The sequence below is a fragment of the Triticum aestivum genome, chromosome 2B (genome assembly GCF_018294505.1).
Source record: "Triticum aestivum cultivar Chinese Spring chromosome 2B, IWGSC CS RefSeq v2.1, whole genome shotgun sequence".
Taxonomy (NCBI): domain Eukaryota; kingdom Viridiplantae; phylum Streptophyta; class Magnoliopsida; order Poales; family Poaceae; genus Triticum; species Triticum aestivum.
This window is the reverse complement of record NC_057798.1, coordinates 735,579,242-735,602,574: the sequence shown is the minus strand read 5'-3', so window position 1 is coordinate 735,602,574 and position 23,333 is coordinate 735,579,242. Positions and strand designations below refer to the sequence as shown.

Below are 23,333 nucleotides of genomic sequence, written 5' to 3'. Positions count from 1 at the left end.
TTCTTCTTGGGCACATCTTTGTTCAATGATGCGCAAAAGGAGTATGTCAACCTTGCCCGTGAAGAAGTCTTGATCCAAAAAAGAGCCATGATTGGCGGCATGGGTGGCGGTGGCCTTGCCGGCATGGGTGGCAGTGGCGGCATGGGTGCCGGTGGCTTTGGCGGCATGGGTTCCATGGGTGGCTTTGGAGCTACCTTGGCATGCATGAGTTCTATGGTGGCTTTGGAGCTACCATGGAGACCATGAGAGGCATGGGTGGCTTTGGAGCACCTCTGGGCGGCTTGGACGGCATGGGTGGCATGGGTGGTATGAGTTTTGTGTCTCTCATTGGGGGCATGGGTGCACCTCCGGACATCGGCGTGCCACCTTCGCACGAAGATGCCGTTCAAGATTTTGGCAACACCTTTCGAGCTTCACATGATGATGATATGGCGCACAACAATGAAAAGGAGGAGGAAGACTCGTCTTTGAAGGAGAAAGAATCGTCTTCGGAGGAAGAGGATGAAGACGAAGACGAGGACAAGGCTTGATTCTTGTGTCTTTCGTTTGTGTCATCATAAACTTGGTTTGCATGTTAAACTTGGTTTAATTATTTTGTGTGCATGAATTTGAACTTGTGGGCATGAACTTTTGGGCACGAATTTAGTTAGAATGATGTTTGTGATTCAATATATGCCATGTGTTTTGTGTTGAAGTATGAAATTTATGCCTAAAATGAATAAATGTGTGCGCCGGCTGCTCGCGCGTGCTGTTGGAGCAGCGCGAGCGTGTCACATTTTAGCGCTTCTGCTAGAGCAAGCGCTGCGCGACGCACCAAACCCGGTGTTGCGCGCGTCGTAAACCAGATTTTAACGCGCCGCGTGTTGGGCGGCTGTTGGAGATACTCTTATGTGATGTGTTATTATGGTCTCCATGTCACACGCTTACCCCAAACCACGTGGAAGTACGTATGCATATGTTAATGATCCAAACTGCTACGTGTTTTCTGAAACAGCGTATTTAATCTTCTGGTAAGTCGAACGGGATCGAGCTTTCTTCGCCACCATGACATGAAAGGTAAGTCTTCACAGAATTCAAAGGATGCTTGCATCTTTTTTTTTAACAAGAAACGAACATCGAGAACGAGGTATACTGATAATCAGACGGAGCCTGCCCGAGTGGGCGGATGAACAACGTGGAGCTTACCTGAGAACTAGCACCGACCGGTTTACCTGCTGATCGCTGCTAAATAGCTGCGGCTGTTTCTTTCATAGTATCTCCTTATGACATGTATAATGGTGTTATCTTAGGAGTCCCACCTAGGATAAATGATGAGGTGAAGGAGAGAGAACTCATAAAAAAAGGCTTGTCTTCTCTTATTTAAGAGAAGACAAGAGATGATCTCTTAGCATAATTTGTCTCACCACATTTTTAGTAATGACTAGTTATTGAAGATAAGGCTAAAAGATGACCCATTATAGACATTGTTTTTTGTCATCTCTAAATTACATGCAAGATTAAGATAAGACTGTCTTATCAACCATTGTACATGTCCTAGGTGTTTGTAGTTTCTCGTTCAGCTACTTTGGCTTGCAGTTGACTGATTCTGGGTGAGTGACAGTGTGACGGCCCAACCCACTACCCCGACTCAGGCCCATGATAACGGCGGCCGAGAGGAATGGGGCCGACGCCCGTAAGCCCAGCACCCGCTTTCTACATAGGTCACCCGACCACGTACCGGCTAGGGGAGCAACTAATTGGCGAGCGCTTTTTTGGGAGCCTCACAACGATCAACGTCACTTGGCGCGCTCTCAGCCGCCCGCCACGTGTCGCGTTCTGGGCGCTCTCTCTGGATTTTATTTTTATTTTTTCACACATGTTTTCGGCTTTTTAAATGATTTTTTTGGTTTTTTTTCGACGTTTGGTTTTCCACCGACCTTCCTTAGCTTTTGGATAAAAAATAGAAAAATATATTTATTTTTCTGTGAAAAACCACGTTTTCCTTTTTTTTCTTTCTTTCACGAGAGTCATGATTTTGCTTCTGCGAGGGCATGGTTTTGCTTTCGTCAGTCTTGGTCGTGCCTCTCGAAAATGAAAAAAAACGCGTTTTCTATTTTTTTTCTTCCGCGAGAGGCACGGTTTTGCTTCCGCGAGAGGCACGATTGTACTTTCATGAGAGTCAGCGCCGTGCCTCTCGGAAACGAAAAAAACTCTTTTTCTGTTTTATTTTCCTTCTGCGAGAGGCACGGTTTTGCTTCCGCGCGAGGCACGGTTGTGCTTTCGCGAGAGGCACAGTCCTGCCTCTCGGAAACGGAAAAGAAAATGTGTTTTCTGTTTTTTTTCCTTACGCAAGAGGCACGATTTTGCAGACACGAGAGGCACGGTTGTGATTTCGCGTGAGGTACGGGTGTGCCTCTTTTGGAAGGGGAAAAAACCCAAGCTCCCGGTTTGGTATTTTCGTTCAGTTTTTTCCATGAAAAAAGTTCGTCAAAACCTATCAACATTGAATCTAGTTTTGAAGATCTCGACGCGAGGAATCCAATGTTGAAAACGGTTCAAGATTTGGACGCACGGTTTAAGGGATAAAACATTTTGAATAAAAGGATCTACAAAAAAAAGGAAAAACTCTCATGTTGCAACACGTGGTGCACATGCAGCACCACTTGTTGCAACTTGGGAAGGTGTGAGTGATCTTTGCAATGAGTACTCCTCAATTAATGATTTCGACCGGGTAGGCATACGTCTTCCCGCTGGAGAAGGGGCGCCCCTATATCTCGCCTTCAGCTAGAGGGTAGGAACCCTCGCAGAACGGGAGACCGAGATGCGCCGGCCGAGGAGCGCTGGTGCCCAGAGCCTCCTTTTTTTAATATTTTTATTTGGTATTTTGCATTATTTTAAAAAATTTGTTTACACTTTAAAATACTCTCTCTCCCTCTCTCTCTCTCTCTCTCTCTTATATATATATATATATATATATATATATATATATATATATATATATATATATATATATATATATATATATTACAAAAACATTTTATGAAAAACATTTGAAAAATGTTGATGATGCATGTGAAAATGGTAAATGTGAACAATGCTAATGACATATACAAAAAATGTATTAAAAATGTGTATAAATAATTTAATCATGTATTTAAAAATTGTTAATCAAACATTTGATTTTTATTAACAATTAGTTGAATTTTTTTATCAAGAATTTGAAAAATGTTAAATGTGTATAGTAAAAATATGGATAATGTATTGAGGAAATAATGAAAGTTTTTATCATGTAGATAAAAATGTTATCAGCCAATTAAAAAAGTGTTGAATTAGCATTTGAAAAATGATGATCAAGCATTTGAAAAATGCTAAATATGTATAAAAAACATGTTGACCATGTATTAAAAAATAATGAAATTTTTTGATCATGTATATAAAATGTTAATCATGCATTTGAAAAAAATGTTGAACAAGTATTTGTAAAATGTTGATCAAGCATTTGGCAAATTTTAAATGAATATAGAAAAAATATTGACTATGTATTAAAAAAGTGATGATTTTTTTATAATGTATATAAAAATGTTAATAACTCCGCCTATGTCTTCTAGGCATAGCCGCTCCCAAGCCCGGGTAAAGGAGGAGGGTTGTGATAGGCTTGGCGAGCCAACGTAAAAACTAGCCAGTCCCATAGGTATGAAACCCATTTGAGCGAGAATAGTACTAGGATGGGTGACCTCCTAGGAAGTCCTCGTGAAAGGGTTTCATATCTAAGGGTTGTGATAGGTTTGGCGAGCCAACGTAAAAACTAGCCAGTCTTTTGGGTATGAAACCCATTTGGGCGAGAGTAGTACTAGGATGGGTGACCTCCTGGGAAGTCCTCGTGAAAGGGTTTCATATCTAGCCTACCCCAACTTGTTTGGGATAAAAGGCTTCGTAAGTAAGTAAGTAAGTAAGTATATAAAAATGTTAATCAAGTACTAAAAAAATTTAAACAAGTGTACAATATTGTTAATCAAGCATTTGGAAAATGTTAAATGTGTATAGAAAATTTATTGCCCATCTATTAAAAAACGTTAATATTTTTATTTGTAAACTGTTAATCAAAAAATTAAAAAAGAGTATAAAAATGTTGACTATGTATTCAGAAAATTTTAATCTTTTATATGAAAAATGTTAAACATCCATTTAAAGATGTTAAAAATTTACCTCACAAAAACAAGATGTCGAAAATGTGCATAGGTAAAATGTTGACCATATACTTAAAAATGTTGAATTTGTATTTAAAAAAGTTAAACATGTATTAAAAAAATTGTTGACATGTACAAAATTATAGAATGAACACCAAAATAAACAAAGAAAACCAAAACAATGTTTACCATGTATTCAAAAAAATATTAAACATGTATTAGAAAAATGTATATAGAAAAACAGTGAACCCGAGGTAAGTCAAAAGAAAAAGAGATGAAAAATAAGAAAGAACAAACAAATACCGAAGAAAAAATGGAGAAAATGAAAGAAAAGAAACCGAGAAAGAACCAAAGAAAACCAATCAAAAAGTAACTAAATGAAAAACCCAGTAAAATGGAGAAAGAAACGAGAAAAAATGTGAAAAATCTGAAGAAAAACGAAAACGAAAACCTGAAAAGCTAGTGAATATCCAGTTTTTTTTTACTTTAAGAAGTTCGCGTCCTATGTTCTAACATCATCTGAGCTATAGCTTAGTGGTAGTAGCAAAACCCTGCAACAAAGAGATATTTGGATCAAACCTCACGCGCACCCTTTTTACCTCTCCTTTATTTCCTTCTACAGTCATAACATGTCAGTCTGTTAATGTAGACCTCGACGCGAGAGAAGTTGTCATCTCGCTTAATGCGAGATATAGCGTTGAGAAGTGCACTGCCCTACTCGACGTCATGCATTAATGCTAGCCCACCTGGTTGCTAACGAAATCATTTAGGGCTGGTTGCTCCCAGGGCCGAGACATGGGTGACGCGCTGACGGCGGTGCCGTTAGCGTAGGCAAGGAAGAGTGCCTATCAATTTGACAGCCGCTCGGATTACATAAGCAACCGAGTGTTGGCCGGGATTCGCTAGGACCTTGTCAGCGCAGCCGGGGGAAGGGCCGGAGGGGGGCAGGGGGTGCCAGGCTGCGACTAGATTGTGCAGCAAGAAAATGGTTGGAGGAGGAAGACACAGCGTCAGCCGTTGGATTATAATCCAATGGTTCAGGAATCAACTTATTCTATATATTTCCGGGGCGATTGAGTTCTCTTAATATAGTTGACACTTTCTCATAAAAATATATATTAATTGACACCTACATATGTAGTTTGCATGAACTTCTCTTTCCATTTCGTGTCTTGACATGTTTTCGATCACATAGTAAACCATGGCGTGGTGTCTTGGTGAAGGACGTGATGTGGGGTTCTGGGAGGCGGCAACTGAGTTCTTGGCGACCCCAGTGCAGGGTAGCTCGCGTACTGCCCCTACCACTACAACAAGCCCTTACGTGCCGCTTCTTTGCAATGCTGGCAAGCAATTTTAAAGCATCTATAGTCGGACTTAACAAATCCGATCACTTAAATGCTCGCGGACGCGTACAAACGCGTCTGTGAACACTGGCCGGTCAAGTTCTAAATTTTACCTTCTCACAATCGAACATCTCAATTATCAATACCTCAAATCCATACAAATTCATAAAACTACGTCTATGCATTACACACATCGTCCGAATACTACATCACTAAACATGCCATCAGACTATTAAAATTGGCATGTTTGGCTATGGTGGAGAAGATCATCCATGGTTTCCTTTGCCCTTCCGGGCGCCCTTGCCGTCCTTGTCGCAGAAGTACCGGTCGAAGATGCAGTAGAGATCGAGTCGGACCTGCTCGTCGCCGGAGTTGTCCTCCTCCTCCTTCTTCGGTGGCAGTCCGGACATGGCACAAATCGCCCGATTCTGCTCTCGGGCAAGGACTCGCGTGTTCCTCCGATGTCGCTTCTTCACAATGCGGACGCGAATGGCTTCCTCCTCTGGGGTCGGCCGCCCGCGCCGCCGCCATTTCTGCAGTAACTCGAGTCTCGGCGGCCCTTATCCTCTCCTTCCCACGGCGGGCACTCCGGTCCCGGTGGGACTCATTCTCCGCGCGGCCGAAGATGGGGAAGGAGAGATTTGGGGGCTCCTCGAACCGCTATGATCCAGTGCCAGAGGATCCGAGCGCCCGTTGAGCCGACGCTATGGAGCCACGTCGGACAAATCCTGCCGTCGGTCGGGTGCTGTCATCCCGGGAGCGGCGTAGTGCAATGCGGACGACCTTTGCCTCCTCCCACCCGCATGGGATGACACCCCAGTGGACGGATCCGGACTAGTCAGAGCCGGAGCCAGATCCGCTGCCAACCATGTCGGAGATATAGCCGAAGATCGTCGGAGGTGAGCTTGGGTGGTGGAGGGGAGTGAAGGGGAATGCAGTGAAGTGGTTAGGGTTTGGTCCGGCAAGTGAATAGGAAGGAATATATGTGGGGTCGGTTGGGCCAGCATAGGTTGGGTCCGACGTGGCGGACGCGCCTGGGGCCCACCCTATCCGCCCTATATTTTGGTTGGATATGAGGAGTATCGGCCAGCCCGTGCGTTTGAGGTGTCCATCTAGATCAAAATTTTGTGACCGGTTAGAGGCCGTTTGTAATGTCCGGCTGTAGATGCTCTTAATGGATGGTAGAGGAAAGGTTGTTTCCCTCTTTATTAAAAAGAAATAGATGAGAGTGAGATAGAGGGAGGGGGCGGAAGAGGAGGAACTCACTGAATATGCCAAATGCTGATTCAACTACTCTTCTAAAAAAAACAAATCCAACTCAACTTTAGCTTGGTAGAGGGATGAAATTTGGGTGGTATGAGAAGTTCGAATTAAGGTTATCTGGTTCTATGTGAAGGACATAAAGGAGAGTGGATCGATCCATCGATGAGTTGTCGGTGATCGATGGCTGCCGTTACGTGCTGGTCAAACAAGGTGTATTTTTTATAGCTGTTATATTTTAGATAAAAGGCACATTTATATATGCGTTGTTTATTCCAGAATTGTGAGATTTGGCGTTGCGAGCTACTAGTAGTTGGAATTTGAAATTGGCCAAGTCAACTAGCAAGTAGAGGTAGCTAGTACATCTCATCCAGACATGTATTATATACAAGAAAGCAAGATAGCCTTATCTTTGGCAGAACATTCCATCGTTAATTAAGGAACTAATTATGGTTGTGAAGTTATGACTTAACTAGCTGCATCTTCAGGACATTTCAACGCCAACACATTGTATCTGTTAGTTGATTTTTTTTTTTTTTGAGATCAGAGTAGTACAAACTACTCAGGAGGAGCACAAGTTTCTGCCAACATCAGGGATCGAAGACTCTGTGGAACATCTGCAATCACCAGTTGGTCACCTGTACTCCTGGATAGAGCTACCAAACCGTGCGCTAGCTCGTTACCCTTCCAATTCACATACTGGACTCTGCAAGCGGCAAAGTTCTTCATCGCAAATTTGATGTCCATGATGAGTCCATAGCGGTCCGACCGTGGTGGGAGTTTTGAGTTTAACTCATCAATGACGTTTTGGTTATCCATCTCCAGTACTGCCTCCCCATTATAGTATTTGCTCATCGACATGAGCCCAACCAGGGCAGCTCTGGCCTCAGCCTCTCCAACACTGCTACACACCGGCAGCTTTTTGCAGACAAAAAGAAAGACCAGTCCTCTGTAGTCCCTCGCTATCGCGCCGGCTGCGCTCTCCCCGGTGGCAGCATTGAAAGCAGCATCAGTATTTATTTTGGCCGTTCCCCGGTTGGGCGTCGACCACTTATCTGCTCTAGGAGTTGGGCCAGCGATTCGAGTTCCCCCCTCCGCTCCCGCCTTCAGACTAGCCACAGTGCATAGTAACATACACTAGTAACATACACATATCCCTAGACTATGTTACTACCTTCATACTGTGTAGTAACATAAGTGTGGTAACATACAAAGCTTCATTTATTAGGTTATATACTCATATTGCATTGGGACATGTGATGTTACAGTAACTAGCTAAGTTACTGTAACTACCTCTCTCCTCATTAACTCAGTGCCACATAAGCAAATTTGCTGAGTTGGACTCGATGTTACTGTTGAAGTTACTCCCATTGTGGCTAGTCTCAGGAGAGCGCCCTGGCTGTCATTGGTCCCGACAGCAGACCTCAGGACCTCCTCGTACTTCTTCAAGAACATCACAGAACCCCAGATAGATTCTTTACCATCATGGCGCATGCAGTCTTCCTTATGGTGCCAGCATCGCCATAGGAGTAACAGTAACTTGGCGCGCACCTCCTCATTTTTCGCATCGAGAACAACTTGTAGCCAGTCTGTTCCTATGTTTCTTAGCTTATGCTCAGCCGGTAACACCCAGATCTTTCTCATTTCTGCCCTCAAGGCCCGGCTCTTGGTACAGGTTATAACAACATGGTATTCGTCCTCCTCTCCGTTGCCACGAATGCTACATGTGGCATCCACTTCCAAGGTTCTCTTCCATTTATTTTTCTTGGTAGCCAGAGTATTAGTCGCAATTCTCCATGCAAAGATACGAACCTTCCCAGGGACTTTTGCCTTCCAAATAAGATCCCAAATGCTTTTGTCATACGGGTCCCTGGTAGAGCTCAAAGGATTCCGAGCCGACTGATCCTGCATGGCCGCGGCCAGCTTGTAGGCGCTCTTTACCGAGAACACACCGTTTTTCTCATGATACCGGGCAATGCAATCACCCACCTCAGAGGATGCAATGCTGAGTTTGCAGATCTCGTCAGCATGGAAAGGGTGGAAAATTTGTCTGCTGAGTGTTTCATTCCATGCTTTCCTATCAGGCTCCATAAGTTGGTTGACCCATCTGATTCGGGAACGCCTCACAAAGGCGGCTGTCATGAGTCCTTCCTTTCTCGGGATCCATTGATCCCTTTGGATCTGTATGCTTTTTCCGTCACCCACCCTCCAGATGAGCCCCTTCTTCAATAGTTCCAAGCCAAACTCAATAGCTCTCCACACCGGCGAGGCATCATGTGCAAACACTGTATCCAACAGATTCCCATTTGGGTAGTATTTAGATTTTAGGACTCCCGCACACAGACTATCTGGATTTTGCAGGAGCCTCCACCCTTGCTTGGTCAGAAGTGCTTGGTGAATAAATGCATGTCTCTGAAACCAATACCCCCAGCTCTTTTTGTTGGGGAACGTAGCAAAAATTCAAAATTTTCTACGCATCACCAAGATCAATCTATGGAGAGACTAGCAACGAGAGAGAGAGAGAGAGAGAGAGAGAGAGAGAGGGAGTGCATCCTCATACCCTTGAAGATCGCTAAGCGGAAGCGTTGCAAGAACGCGGTCGGTGGAGTCGTACACGAAGCAATTCAGATCGCGGCCGAATCCGATCTAAACACCGAAGAACAGTGCCTCCGCGTTCAACACACGTACAGCTCGGGGACGTCTCCTCCTTATTGATCCAGCAAGGGTAGAGGAGAAGTTGAGGGAAAACTCCGACAGCACGACGGCATGGTGGTGATGGAGCTCGTGGTTCTCCGGCAGGGCTTCGCCAAGCACTACGGAGGAGGAGGAGGTGTTGGAGGAGGGAGAGGGCTGCGCCAGGGGAAGGGTGCGGCTGCCCTCTCTTTCCCTCACTATATATATGGGGAAGGGAGGAGGGGGAGGCACCCTAGGGTTCCCTAGAGGAGGGGCGGCGGCCACAGGGGAAACCCTAGATGGGTTTGGACGCCCCCACCCCCTAGGAAACTTGCCCCCCAAGCCGGGAGGGGCGGCTGCCCTAGGAGTGGCGCCCCCACCTCTCCTGGTTACGTGCGATGGGATGGGAGGGGCGCTCAGCCCCTTAGTGGGCTGATGTGCCCCCTCCCCTTGGCCCATAAGGCCCCCCAACGCTTGCCGGGGCCTCCGAAACCCCTTTCGGACACGCTGGTCATCACCTGGTACCCCCGGAACAATTCCGGACTCCAATACCCTTCGTCCAATATATCGATCTTCACCGCCGGACCATTCCGGAACTCCTCGTGACGTCCGAGATCACATCCGGGACTCCGAACTACCTTCGGTAACCACATACTATTTCCCATAACAACTCTAGCGTCACCGAACCTTAAGTGTGTAGACCCTACGGGTTCGGGAACCATGCAGACATGACCGAGACGTTCTCCGGTCAATAACCAACAGCGGGATCTGGATACCCATGTTGGCTCCCACATGTTCCATGATGATCTCATCGGATGAACCACGATGTTAAGGATTCAAGCAATCACGTATGCAATTCCCTTTGTCAATCGGTATGTTACTTGCACGAGATTCGATCGTCGGCATCCCAATACCTCGTTCAATCTCGTTACCGGCAAGTCACTTTACTCGTTCCATAATGCATGATCCCGTGATTAACTACTTAGTCACATTGAGCTCATTATGATGATGCATTACAGAGTGGGACCAGAGATACCTCTCCGTCATACGGAGTGACAAATCCCAGTCTCGATTCGTGCCAACCCAACAGACACTTTCGGAGATACCCGTAGTGCACCTTTATAGCCACCCAGTTACGTTGTGACGTTTGGCACACCCAAAGCATTCCTACGGTATCCGGGAGTTGCACAATCTCATGGTCTAAGGAAATGATACTTGACATTAGAAAAGCTTTAGCAAACGAACTACACGATCTTGTGCTATGCTTAGGATTGGGTCTTGTCCATCACATCATTCTCCTAATGATGTGATCCCGTTATTAATGACATCTAATGTCCATGGTCAGGAAACCATAACCATCTATTGATCAACGAGCTAGTCAACTAGAGGCTCACTAGGGACATGTTGTGGTCTATGTATTCACACATGTATTACGGTTTCCAGTTAATACAATTATAGCATGAACAATAGACAATTATCCTGAACAAGGAAATACAATAATAACCATTTTATTATTGCCTCTGGTGCATATTTCCAACACTTTTTGGTTTTGTCATACGATCCCAAGACATCCAGTGAACCTTTCTCTGACCCTACGTGTCTCCCCACCAGAAGTCCCTAATCAATTTCTCGTATTTGTCGCAAAAGCCTTTGGAGAGTAAAAAGACACTCATTGTGAAGGTTGGAAGTGCATGCACGACTGATTTGACGTGAACTTCTTTTGCTGCAAAAGACATAAATTTGTCAGACCAATCGCTGCATCTCTTACCAAATCTATCCAAAATAGGGAAATTAATCCTCCTTCATCCTCCCCTCAGGAGTAGGTAAGCCTAGGTATTTGCTTTCGAAGGAAACCAAGACCACACCCTAGGTATCTGTTAGTTGATTTTGCTCGGCATCGATTTTGCATGAACCTCTCAGCAACTGGCAAATCAGTTTACAAGCGAAATGGTAATACTCCCAAATTTCAATATCGCTCCCACATTTCCATTTTACAATCATGTCACTTTTTGTTAATTACTTGCCACGGTTAACGAGATGATATAGGCTTTGTCACACTGTTATTAAGTTTTTAGGTTCACATGTTTCTTTGTTGTGTCTATTAACAACATTGCATCTGTGTGCCACATTAACCATGACCAGTAAGCCATTGATATGCGAGACGATGGTGCATATATGGTACGAGAAGAAAACATATATTTTAGGGTTATTATACAATGAAAGAATTTTCGACTGAACTTGGAGGATATCCATAGCTAACTATAGTAGGTGTTCAAATTAGACAATCATGTGAACTAAGAAACTGAAGGTCAGCAATCTCCCAGATGAGAGGGGGGGGAGGGGGGGTTGAATATGCTCTAAAGGCTAGTTCTCTTGAGCTGTGGCTTATGCATAATCTCCTATGAAAACAAGCCCCATATTAGCTCCTATGAAAATAACCTCACGAGAATAACCAGCCAGTTCTTTTCAGTTCATGTACCTTCAGCTTAATTTGTGTTATACTCAGTAAATTTTTTGCAATACCCCTTTAAAAACGCACATTGCATTAATTTCTATTGTTTCACCACAATTTTCAGAACCCCGTAATCATATTCCAATAATTTCATAACAATTTCTATCTCGTTCCACAATCATTTTTTTCAAATCATTGCAAGTCATGCCCACGATCGAATCTGGTGTCAACAAAGAGGACCAAAGTGACCAAAGAGATTAGGGTTGTAGGAGGGGCTCGTCGATTTCATTGGTCGGCGTCGTATCCACGCATGGATCGGATGCAAGGAGGACCTCCATGGTGTGGTACTGGTTGGTCGGCAGGATTCGTCGTATGCTTCTGTTCATTGGTGGAGCGTCGCGGGACACCAACACCGTTAGTTGTTGGGGAGGGGAGGGAACTCTATGGGCGAGCGACATGGGTTGGTGGCTGCGTGTCGGGGAAGGAATAGGTGGGGGGCAACGGAGGCCTGGCGGTGACCGAAGACAGCGGTTCGAGTGGCAGAGGCGGAATCCCTAGCAATGCTGCCCTGTTCTCTCGCGATGCTAGGGCGAGCATTTGCCTTTTTTTGGACGGGCAGGGAGGCTAGGTTACAGTGAGTAGGCATGGTGGCAGTTTTCTTGTAATTACCATCAACTTCAGTGGCAAGTAGATATTCAAGTAGCTGCCGTCGGAAGCCGCCCTACTCCCAGCTCATTTCCATTGTGAAGGAGGTGGGGTGAAAATAAGTTAAGTCCAACACCCCAAAACGAGTTTTTTAGGCTTTTGGCTTAGTTTTGCAAAATGTTGAGTATATTGGATTAAAGTTGGATGAGAAATCTTATTATATGCGAAAATGGTTTAAATCACTTCACCAAATTGATGATGCAGCCGTCGATGAGGTTGATTATTCACGTCCTTTTCTAGGATCCCATCTCTTCTAAACCTAGCTCATAACCACACTTCACTCTTTCCCTCCCAGCGTCAGAGACATGCATGCACCATCGCGAGCACGGCCTTCGCCCTACCGACGATTATCGGAGGACGCCGCCCCAACCCCTTTCTCATTCCCTCCTCCTGTCTGCTTAGACCCCTCTCTCTCCACACATGAGCTCCTGGCCGAGCTCCCATGGCGCTCGCTCCGTTGACTCTCTCCTAATTCGGATTTGAACGACTGCAAGATCGATGATGTGTCTAAAGCATAACCAATGTTGCAATGCTTAAGGCGAGGGTTTTTTCTGCAATATGGTCTTTGTTGCAAAAGTTTTTACAACACAACCTCTATTGTAAAGGTTTTCTGCAACATGACCTCAGCTGCAAAGATTTTCGCAACATTATGTCTGTTGCAATGGTGGAGGGCGACGATTGGCCACTCGATGGCGCAGATTTGACGGTTCGCGACCCAGATGACACGTAGCAGCGCCCCTTTTATATGAGTATTCAAAATTCAAGTATCCAATACAAGTCTGACTTGGTTAATTAATTTGTTAATGCGGTAAAAAGGTAAGAAAGAAAAGAACAACATCCCGTAACAAACAATATTGTTTCATTGTACCAATATGACACGTAAATAAGTTCATCCAAATGTTTGAATCAACAGACACGAACCCACATAGAGCGTAGGGGGTTCATGAAAACTGGTCCTTTTGCTCTCTTTTGGTATTCCCTCCCCACGGGTGCATAGGAATGCACATGTTTCTAGGTTGAAAATTTGACTAGTCACATAGATGGAACAATAAAACTTAGTCTAATCTCAGTTATCTCACGGCCTGGGCGTTTCTGGCTTTCCGTTTGCTAGATGTAGGTGATCTTGGACGTCAGATCTACTATTTGTTTGAACCATCACCGTAGTTTATATTTCATGGGCCAACTGTGCTAATGCTCTCTTAGGAGGTTTCACGCGCACAATCAAACGTCCGAACTAATTTTGAAGACTACCATGGTTTTCTTAATGAAAATCACATGGAAACAATTTCACTAAAAAAAACTAATTCTGTAGCGTTGAGGATGACATGCCACTTAATTTCTGCATTTTTGCTATTCCAGTATTTTTTACAAATCATGCAAATCAAAAGGGGCCTAAGAAGACTATTCATCTACGACCATGGTATGCAAATTCAGGTGCCTATACGTCCGCGGACACGCCTGCGGACAGTGACCGAGCAGGCCTCAAATTTTACCCTTTGCAACCACAAACATTATTTTCAAAACACAAACTACATGCAAACAGATGCACGTCGATCATTTTGAATGTTTAGTCCGGGTTGGGCCGGCGGGTTGTTAAACACCAAATAAAATATTCATACTTAATATTTCCAGTGTAGAAGTAACATCCGTGTTGGGCCGGCGAGTTTGGGGCTTTAATCCCACCTTGCCAAGCTATGAGCAACACAACCGACTTAAATAGCCGTGCCGTCCATAATCGGTAAGCTTCGATCATCATTGCACCCTTTCTGAAGGATATAGACCGTCACTGTGAATCTTCTCGATTTATCAACAAAGAAGATTCATAGTGACAGTTCATATCCCTCACAAAGTGACACCCTTTTGAATCATTTCATCAAGCTCTGTCGGTCTATATTGCTCGTCTGATGAACAATCGGAATCCATCGTTCTGCCTACGAAAAAAAATCACCGAAAAACCTGGTCGGACAAACAATGTGTCGAACACGTCGAGGGCAAGGTCCAATCCGATGCAAAGGTGGCGGCGGAGCTAGGAGACGTTCGACACGGAGGGGGAGAGGACCAAGTAAAATCGGGTAGGTCGGTAGGGGGTTTTGGTGCAATTTTTGTTGGGGCAGGCTGTCATGTTCAACATGGCGGACGCGGCCTGGGCGCCGCCCATATCCACCCCAGGTTTGGGCTGGATATGGGGGGTGTCGTTTCGCCCAGGCATTTGAGACCAGTTTGATGCCTTCGCCAGGGTCGCTTTTTTTGACTGGTGAGTGACCGGGCCGTCAGCCTAGTATGAGGGGGATTTGAGGTGCCTGGTTGTGGATGCTCTTGTTGGAATGAGGGTAAATTTTGCGTGCTCAATAGTATTTTTTAGCTCAATCTTGAGCTAAATACCCGTGGTCACGTAAATTTTAACGGGCTCCAAACAGGCGCTTAGTGGAGTATCATGTCTTATCTACAGGATGATTATTATAGAGGAACCACAGAATGATTATATACGTATCAAATTATCGGTTGGTAGAACTGCAAGTCAGAGCGAAACGATAGGGACTATCTGTAGATGAATATACAAGATGATTTTATATGTGCATAGATCCACTGATTGAAGTGAAAGTCAGAAGAGGGATATTTATTCCCCGCGAAAAGGGAAAAAGAAGGAAAGAACAACATAACCAACACTTTACTCGGGGTGACCTCTCCGGCCTATATAATGTGACGGGAGCGGAACCCTCTCCACAACACACAGTGCTCCTACGCAGCATTGAGACTTGCACCCGTAGTACGTACGCCATGCAGCTCGCCGCGGTGTACACGGATCCCTGGGTGCTCTCCGGCACCGCCCTCTTCGTCCTCGTCCACCTCGTGCTCCGGTACATCCGCTCCGACGGCCGCCGCCTCCCGCCGGGCCCTCGCGGCTTCCCGATACTCGGCGCGCTGCCCCTCGTCGGCCCGACCCCGCACACCGGGCTGGCGGCGCTGGCGCAGAAGCACGGCCCGGTCATGTACCTCAAGATGGGCACCTGCGGCGTCGTGGTGGCGTCGTCCCCCGCGGCGGCGCGGCAGTTCCTCAAGGTGCAGGACGCGCGCTTCGCCGACCGCCCCGCCGTCGCCAGCGCCGTGGACATCACGTACGGGTTCCAGACCATCGCGTTCGGCATGCAGGGGCCCAGGTGGAAGCAGATGCGGAAGCTGTCGACCGTGCACCTGCTCGGGGCGCAGGCCATGTCGGAGTGGGCGTCCGTGCGCCGGGACGAGGCCGGCCGCGTGCTGCGCGACGTGGCTGGGGCCTCCGTGGGCGGGGAGCTGGTCTCCGTGCCGGACGTGCTGGTGCGCGCGTTCGCCAACATCATCGGGCAGATCACGCTGAGCAAGAGGCTGTTCGACACCCAGGGCGACGAGGCCAACAGGTACTCGATCTCAGAATGCAATGCAATGCATGGTTACGATCGGCACGTACGGATGCTGGAAGGAAGGAACTTGATGATTAGCTTAAAATGTTTTGCGCGCGCAGATACAAGGAGATGATCACGTTGGTGCAGAGCGGGTCGGGGCTGTTCAACATCAGCGACTTCGTGCCGGCCCTGTCACGCTTCGACCTGCAGGGTGTGCAGGCGAAGCTGCGGAAAATCCACCTCCGCTTCGACGACATGATCAGCAGCCTCCTGGACGAGCACTCGGCGACGGCCACGCAGCGGCAGGGCCGGCCGGACTTCATCGACAAGCTCAGGGCCAGCATGGCGGACGAGAACAAGGACAGCAACGACGCCGACACCATCTCCGAAGTCAACGTCAAGGGATTCGTATTTGTAAGCGCCAACTTCTTCATAATCTTCTCCGTTCCGTTAATTTGTTCTTTGCAGTGCAAGCGAATAAACTATAAACTATCGCATGCAGGACATGTTCACGGCCGGCACGGACACGGCGTCGATCATCGCGGAGTGGGCGCTGGCGGAGATGATCAAAAACCCGTCCATCATGGCGCGCGCGCAGGAGGAGATGGACCGCGTGGTCGGCCGCGGCCGCCGCCTCGAGGAGTCGGACGTCGCCGGCCTCCCCTACCTGCAGGCCGTCTGCAAGGAGGCCATGCGGCTCCACCCCTCGACGCCGCTCAGCATCCCGCACTTCTCCGGCGAGGAGTGCGAGGTGGACGGCTACCGCATCCCCAAGAACACGCAGCTGCTGGTCAACATCTGGGCCATCGGCCGGGACCCGGCGGCGTGGGAGGACCCGCTCGAGTTCCGGCCGGAGCGGTTCCTGTCCGGGCCGACGGCCAGCGTGGACGCGCTGGGGAACTGCTTCGAGCTAATCCCCTTCGGCGCCGGCCGGCGGATCTGCGTCGGGAAGCTCGCTGGCATGGTGTTCGTGCAGTACTTCCTGGGCATGCTGGTGCACGCGTTCGAGTGGCGGCTGCCGGAGGGCGAGAAGCTGGACATGGAGGAGCTGTTCGGGCTCACGATGCCCAAGGCCGTGCCGCTGCGGGCCGTTGCCACCCCACGGTTGGCGCCGGCCGCGTACGCGTGACGGGCGCGTCCCGTCCCGTGTGCATGTCTGCGCGGATGACATGCGGGTCCTGTATGGATCGATTGTCCACTTTTTTTTAATCGTATTTGTATTGAATCCAGAAACAAGCATAGCAGTGCACACCCAGCCTTCTCCTCGCTTGGGATTCCTGGCCGTCGGATCCTTCCTTTGATGCATTCTGGACCATAGGATTCGCCTCCGGATGACATCGGCCGTCGGATCAGGCCCAGATCACTGCTACAATGAACAGTGATGAATAGTATCTTTCACTCGGTTTTCCCTACTGTTTTTTCTTACTCCAGAATTACTAGGCCGACTCGCTGACGTGTGGAGTCCCTCGCTGGTGGGCCATGCCTGTCGGTGACTGGGGCTGGGATGGTGGACTGTGCGGCACGTGGCCTCCTTCAGCGGGCAAATATCCCGTGCCACCGCCGAAAATACCATGCCCCGCCGAAGGTATATTCGGTATTTCCTGTGGTGGGTCTGTGTGTGTCGTCTGTTGGTTGGCTCTGGATGGATGAGGTCACGCAAGGCGCCGATTGGGTGAGAACCCTAGCATCCACTCCCCGTCGCCGTTCCTCTCATGCCGCCTACCTCACCGCTGCTGCTCTCCTCGCCGAGCTCGCTCGCCGCCGCCGCATCCCATCCCGGTCGCGCTCCCGCCACCATTCCTTCTTCCCTCCTACCACTCCCCTCCTCCAGGCCTAGAAATCGAGGAGGAGGCCGAGCCGCTACCCGCTGTCGGTCCTCAGACCGTCCTGATCGACCAAGCTCAGGGTCGAGGGGCGCGCCGGATCCGGGCGCGGCAGCTCGCTCCCCCTGCGCTCTTGCTCTGGATCTCGTCCTCCTCCTCTAGCCGCCGTTCGTCCTCCTCGGTGACGGTGCGTCTTTCTTCCCACCGCCGTCATCTCCTTCGCCCAGCCAACCGCCGCCGCACCGCACGAGGTGGGATGTGACCCATGCCCCCGCCTTCTCCTCGGCCCAGCCGACCACCCCTCCTCTGCATTCCTGCCCATCTCACTGCCCCTCCCCCATCGCTCCTCCTTCTCCTCAGTTGCCAGGAGAGGCTCGGCCTCGCTCGGGCCGCAGCTCCCCCGTCGAGTTCGTGCGTCTGCATCGTCGGGAGGAGTGGAGGCTGCGTCACAGACGGGCGAAGATGTCCAGCCTGCTCTCTGCGCCCCTGGCGTCGTCGCTGTCGTCTCTTCTCCACTCCCTCTGGTGCTCCTTGCCTGCATCTGCACCTCCGTGGACTGCAGCTCCACCCAAGCCGCTGTTACAGGTTCACCTCTCTCTCTCTCTCTCTCTCTCTCTCTCTCTCTCTCTCTCTCTCTCTCGCTCTCTCTCTCTCTCTCTCTCTCTCTCTCTCTCTCTCTCTCTCTCTCTCTCTGACGGCTGCTCGTCTCATTGTCTTGGATTGCAGGTCACCACTATCACGGGGCAGTACGAGGTCTTTGTGTTAGTTTTGTAAGCCATGGTGTATTAGAAGCAAACACATGCTAAGTGGGCTTCATTCTGCAACTCTGAAATTCTGTACAATCATCGATGTGCATTGTTCTCTCCAGCAGATTAGTAGTCTCCTAATTAATAACCCCACCACGATTATGAGCATAACTTTATTCAGCTTTTCTATGTGTTGTGGTAGATCTACTATACGTGATAGATAACAGCAGTAGGTTAATTTGATGGGCATCATATGGACATGTTCTAAATTATACGGTTACATTCGTCTTCACTTTTCTGTTGTTACTGGTAGCATTTATCTACTATCCTGCTACTGCACTACTTTACAGAGGAAATTTTATTCGATCATTCATTTTCTTGAGATTTACTTCATATATTGATGTAGTTTGTTTTGATTTCAGCAATGCAGAATAATGTTTATGGGAAGATCGGACAAGAAGAGGTTGAACTCTGATTCCACCCTATGTTGTTTGCTGCTTAAAATTAGTCGACTGTGTGTTGTCTTGGTCATTATCAGTATTTATGTCCATGAGGTTTGGAGTAGGCCCAGAATGCTTTCGTAATTCAGTTCAGATTTCCATGTGCTGTAATGACTATTCAGTTGGATTGGCTTAGAACTACAAAGGTTGAGGATAAGCCATTCATCCTATAGGTTGTAGGTGTAATTGATCAAACAATTGATCACATTGTAGTCAAGATTGTAGAGCTTAAATGGTTCTTTCTTTCTATATGTTGTTGATTCTCTTGGCCTTGATTCTGAATTGTTGTTGCTCTTTGCAAATTGTAGGTATGCATTCCTACCAGGTTTGTTGTTTGGAAATGCCAGTCACATCATTTCTGAATTCGGAATTGTGAAGGGTCCAATGAAAATCCAAGCAAGTTGTGGAGTGATATTATTGTTGTTTCTTGCAGGATGGGGATTGATAATTGGAATATTGAATGGGTACATTCACCGGACATGAGGGGTTGCCAATGTTATGGGCTTGATTGGTTTGTGAGTTGCACCAGGATTATGCTTTGAAGGTATTATGCAAGAGCTATTTTTATTTATGAGAAAACTTGGTATTTCGGTTGCTGTTGGATCATTAGATTATTGCCGATGTAGTACACGATTTTACAGGTTAATTACTAGCATGTAGTTACATCAGGATTGTGCTTTGAAGGTATTATGTAAGAGCTATTTTTATTTATGAGAAAACTTGGTATTCGGTTGCTGTTGGATCATTAGATTATTGCCGATGTAGTACACGATTTTACAGGTTAATTACTAGCATGTATACATTCATTGTTCTTTACAAAAAGAAACAAACGCTAAAACAGATCATGGGAAGATCATGGGAACATTCAGAGGAAAAAGATCAGTGATCCAAACCTAGCGAGTTAATGTTAACTAGGCTAAAACAAGTTTAATGAAGCTTTTGAGTTTTGATTGTTTCAAAATTAACACATCAAAGAAACTATTATATACCTGTGCCATTTATTTTTTTAGGGTGCTTAGAGAGTAAACAAGACCCTCCCTAAAAAAAAACAAAGATGATGTGGTTTCCTTTCAGTCCAGCAAATGCCAGTTTAACGAACCAGGATACTAACCAGGTGTCAATATAAAGAAAATTACTAACATGTATTAGTTCATTATTCCAAGTGAATGTTCGTCGAGCATCATTGCCTTTATCAAAAATCTTTTGTCTTCTTATGAACTGATAAAGCCCAAAAAGAATGTGTGTTGCTGTTGTGCTCACTGTCCAGAAAAAGAATCCATCCATAGTGAGGTGATCACAAATAGGAGTTGGGACAGAAAATTTTCCCTTGTATTTCTTCTTACGTGACTAGCCAATTTTTCGTTCATGCCTAGAGTCTTGCAGCTTGTCCTTCTTGCATGAACCAGCATTGCCTTCAAAACCGAATCGAGTTAACAGTAGATCCAACATATTTTTCTGTCATTTTGTTTGTCAAAAGGGTGCATGCCACATGTCATGGCCATCAAAAGCATATATTACTTATGTTGCGATGGGATGGTGCATGGCTATTCTCAGATTCTAATATACCGGTTAGCTTTGTTTAAGTGGATGTCCATATTAATGGAGCCCATGCTGAAACTTGCTTTTTTTTGAAAAAAGGCATGTTCTCACATTTTCAATATAGATGCAGTTTGTATGAGAAGAAAGGCATGTGCTAATATATTTTTTCCATGCTCAATTATATGCATGTGGTTACAATTTCCTCTCTCCGATTTCACATGGATAGTTGGATTTTTGGGGTACATGTGTAGTTTCCGTCCCGATGTAGTTTTGATTGACTCCATGGTTAGTTGCTCATACACTGTTGGATGCTTAGTTCAGTTAAAAATATCATGTTGTATGAGTATAACTAAGAATACTAATGCTCTTTCGCTCATGCTAGGGCTCCAGTAAGAACTAAGCATCTGATATATATAGTAACATCATGACAGGGGCAAGGAGCGGCGATCCAATATACACCAACGATGAAGGTATATTCGTATACAATATGTAGCAGCACAGTCATCTCGGGCGCCTCGTGGCAGAGAGAGTGAAAGTGATGTTTTTATGATGGTACGATGGCCTAGACCTGTGTTATTTTATTTATTATTATTATCAAACTTCTTTAGTTACACTCTTCTTGTACTAATGGTCTATATACGTGCTTTGTACTCTGAATCCATCATGTGCTTTGAATATTTATACAAGCCCCTTTATGCACAATTTGGCGATAGCATATGCCCGAGTAGTTTAATCAGTCGAGTTTCAGGTTAGTTATTCATTCGATTTTGAAAAAGCAATAATGATATATTCAACTAAAAATCTGTTCCAAAGAAAAAAAATTATGTACTAATTTACACTGCATAAAATGAGCATTACTATTTCTTGAGAATGATGTCAGGATAATGAAGTTCTGTTTGCAAAGCACTTTCTTCCATATGTTTCTTTATTTGCTTACTGTACTTTCCAACTTTTTGTTTGGAAAATAGTATACTTTGAGTTTGTTTTACTGCCTGGAGAAAGAATGAGAGCCCTTTCTCACAGGGGCGTTCACGTGGATGACCGAACTGAGTCTTCTTCTTTTTTATATCTCCAAATTCAAATATGGTTTGATTTGATAGAATATCAGTCTAACATGTTGAGATTGTGAGTCTACAAAAACAATTACAGATACTATCAATTCATAGCTCCCCTCATTTTTGTAAATTATTCTCACATGAAAAATACTGTTTGTTCCTCTCTTTTTTACTGCAAAACGCAAGGAGAAAGGACGATATGGTAGTCAAGTTCTTTCCTGGAAATCTTGCCTTGGTTGATCTTGCGGGCAGGTAATAGCTATTCTTTTTGGTCTGTTGTTTTCTTTTCACTCTGTCAGCAAAAGTAAACTGCAAAACATAATATTTTGAGCAGTGCGTGGGCTTCTGAACGGATAATTTTGGTCCGAAGCTCAGAGAAGCCAACATTAATCGGTCACTTTTAGCGTTAGCAAATTGCATTAACGCCATCGGCAAGCAAAATAAGGAAGGTCTAGCCCATGTTCCATATCGTAATAGACATGTCAAGCGTACATTCTACTATCAGAACCAATATTATCCATTCTAGATGTGTGATAGTAGTTATTTGCAGCAAATTAACTTGAATTCTGAAGGATGGTCAGTATCACCAGCACAATAGTGTCATTTTGTTCAGTTCAATCCTGCGTTCTTCAGTTAGTATCTTTTTTCTTCCCACAGTTTGTCATCTAAAATGAATTTTTAGAGGAACCAGTAACTGCTTCCTGATTTGACTTTGTCCTCTTTGTTGATGATCCTTTTCTTCCTATGGTTATGCAGGCCTTAGTCTCAGTTTGATCTTGCCGTTCTGCGTCTCAATGTTGATGACTACCATGAGGCACTGCACAGTTAAGCTCCTCTGGTAATCAGCACCAACAATTGCCTTAAAAGTCCGCATTCTGCATTGTAATGCACTTTACTGGTTAGGTTCAAATTTTTGGAATGCAGGACCATGGTGTGTTGGTTAGATGTGCTCTCGCATTGATGGTCTAGCGAATGGACGTCTCGACGTGTGTTAGATGGTGATGCTTCTTCCTAGGTCCATCGTCCCTTTTGTCGTGCCGTATTGCTTGCGATGCGATGTTCTGTTACACCGACCCCAGAAAACTTTAATGTGGTGCTTGTGAAAGACCAACCGCTGTTGATATTATGATGGCATTCTATTTTGTGTGGTGTTTGTTTAGCTCTTGGTTGCTAACGATGTATTATCAGTGCCATGATATGGTGCTTCTGATGGATTAACTACTCCGTGGTTTTAATGTTGGTTTTCTAATCCGTTTACTGTGTCGTATCATATGTTTTATTTCCTGTATATGTTGTGTGCTGTGTTTTGTCTTCGGACTTATGTCGATACCATCAGTAATAGACCTGTGTGTATCTTGCTTTCTTTGAGCATCTATTAAATTAGTACTTGAATTCATATGCTAATTCTGGGCTACCACTAAGCAAGGAACTAACGTTGGGACCGGCACCCTGCGCCAAGGCGCCCTCCCGATCTAGTGTACGTGAAATGGCAAGAGGTCGATCAATGAAAATAAGCTATGCTGCCTTTTTCCACTTCGTCGTTCCTAGCTTCGGCTGCTTTGCTATGTTCTTCTCTTCTCCATCGATGAGAATCAGCTATGCTGCTTTTTCGTCAAAAAAATTGCACATCTCATGTACATTCAATACATATACAATCTAAAAAAATTAATCAACACAAAAATAACCGTGCA

At 45.9% G+C, this 23,333-nt stretch overlaps 1 protein-coding gene across 14 annotated transcripts; it reads left to right on the top strand.

Moving 5' to 3' along the window:
- Window positions 1-15,277: 15,277 nt before the first annotated feature.
- Window positions 15,278-22,893, top strand: LOC123047038 (flavonoid 3',5'-hydroxylase 2). Of its 14 annotated transcripts, none has more exons than XM_044470526.1 (10): window positions 15,278-15,994; window positions 16,099-16,393; window positions 16,482-18,387; window positions 18,529-18,608; window positions 18,971-19,011; window positions 19,357-19,373; window positions 19,482-19,592; window positions 21,019-21,894; window positions 22,399-22,480; window positions 22,567-22,893. In XM_044470526.1, exons 1-3 carry the CDS (start codon window positions 15,378-15,380, stop codon window positions 17,106-17,108), a joined length of 1,539 nt encoding a protein of 512 aa, XP_044326461.1. In that variant the 5' UTR covers window positions 15,278-15,377; the 3' UTR covers window positions 17,109-18,387; window positions 18,529-18,608; window positions 18,971-19,011; window positions 19,357-19,373; window positions 19,482-19,592; window positions 21,019-21,894; window positions 22,399-22,480; window positions 22,567-22,893. The 14 variants fall into 14 exon arrangements, with proteins under 14 accessions (XP_044326461.1, XP_044326459.1, XP_044326466.1 ...); XM_044470524.1 differs by having other exon boundaries at window positions 18,529-19,011; window positions 21,019-21,139; window positions 21,829-21,894; XM_044470531.1 differs by lacking the exon at window positions 18,529-18,608.
- Window positions 22,894-23,333: the final 440 nt, after the last annotated feature.

Bases quoted from the DNA above. Each gene is read 5' to 3' on its own strand.
- LOC123047038 (XM_044470521.1), top strand. From the start codon at position 15,378: ATGCAGCTCGCCGCGGTGTACACGGATCCCTGGGTGCTCTCCGGCACC. The intron at 15,995-16,098 runs GTACTCGATCTC...TTGCGCGCGCAG, and splicing joins CAGGGCGACGAGGCCAACAG to ATACAAGGAGATGATCACGT. The intron at 16,394-16,481 runs GTAAGCGCCAAC...TATCGCATGCAG, and splicing joins ACGTCAAGGGATTCGTATTT to GACATGTTCACGGCCGGCAC.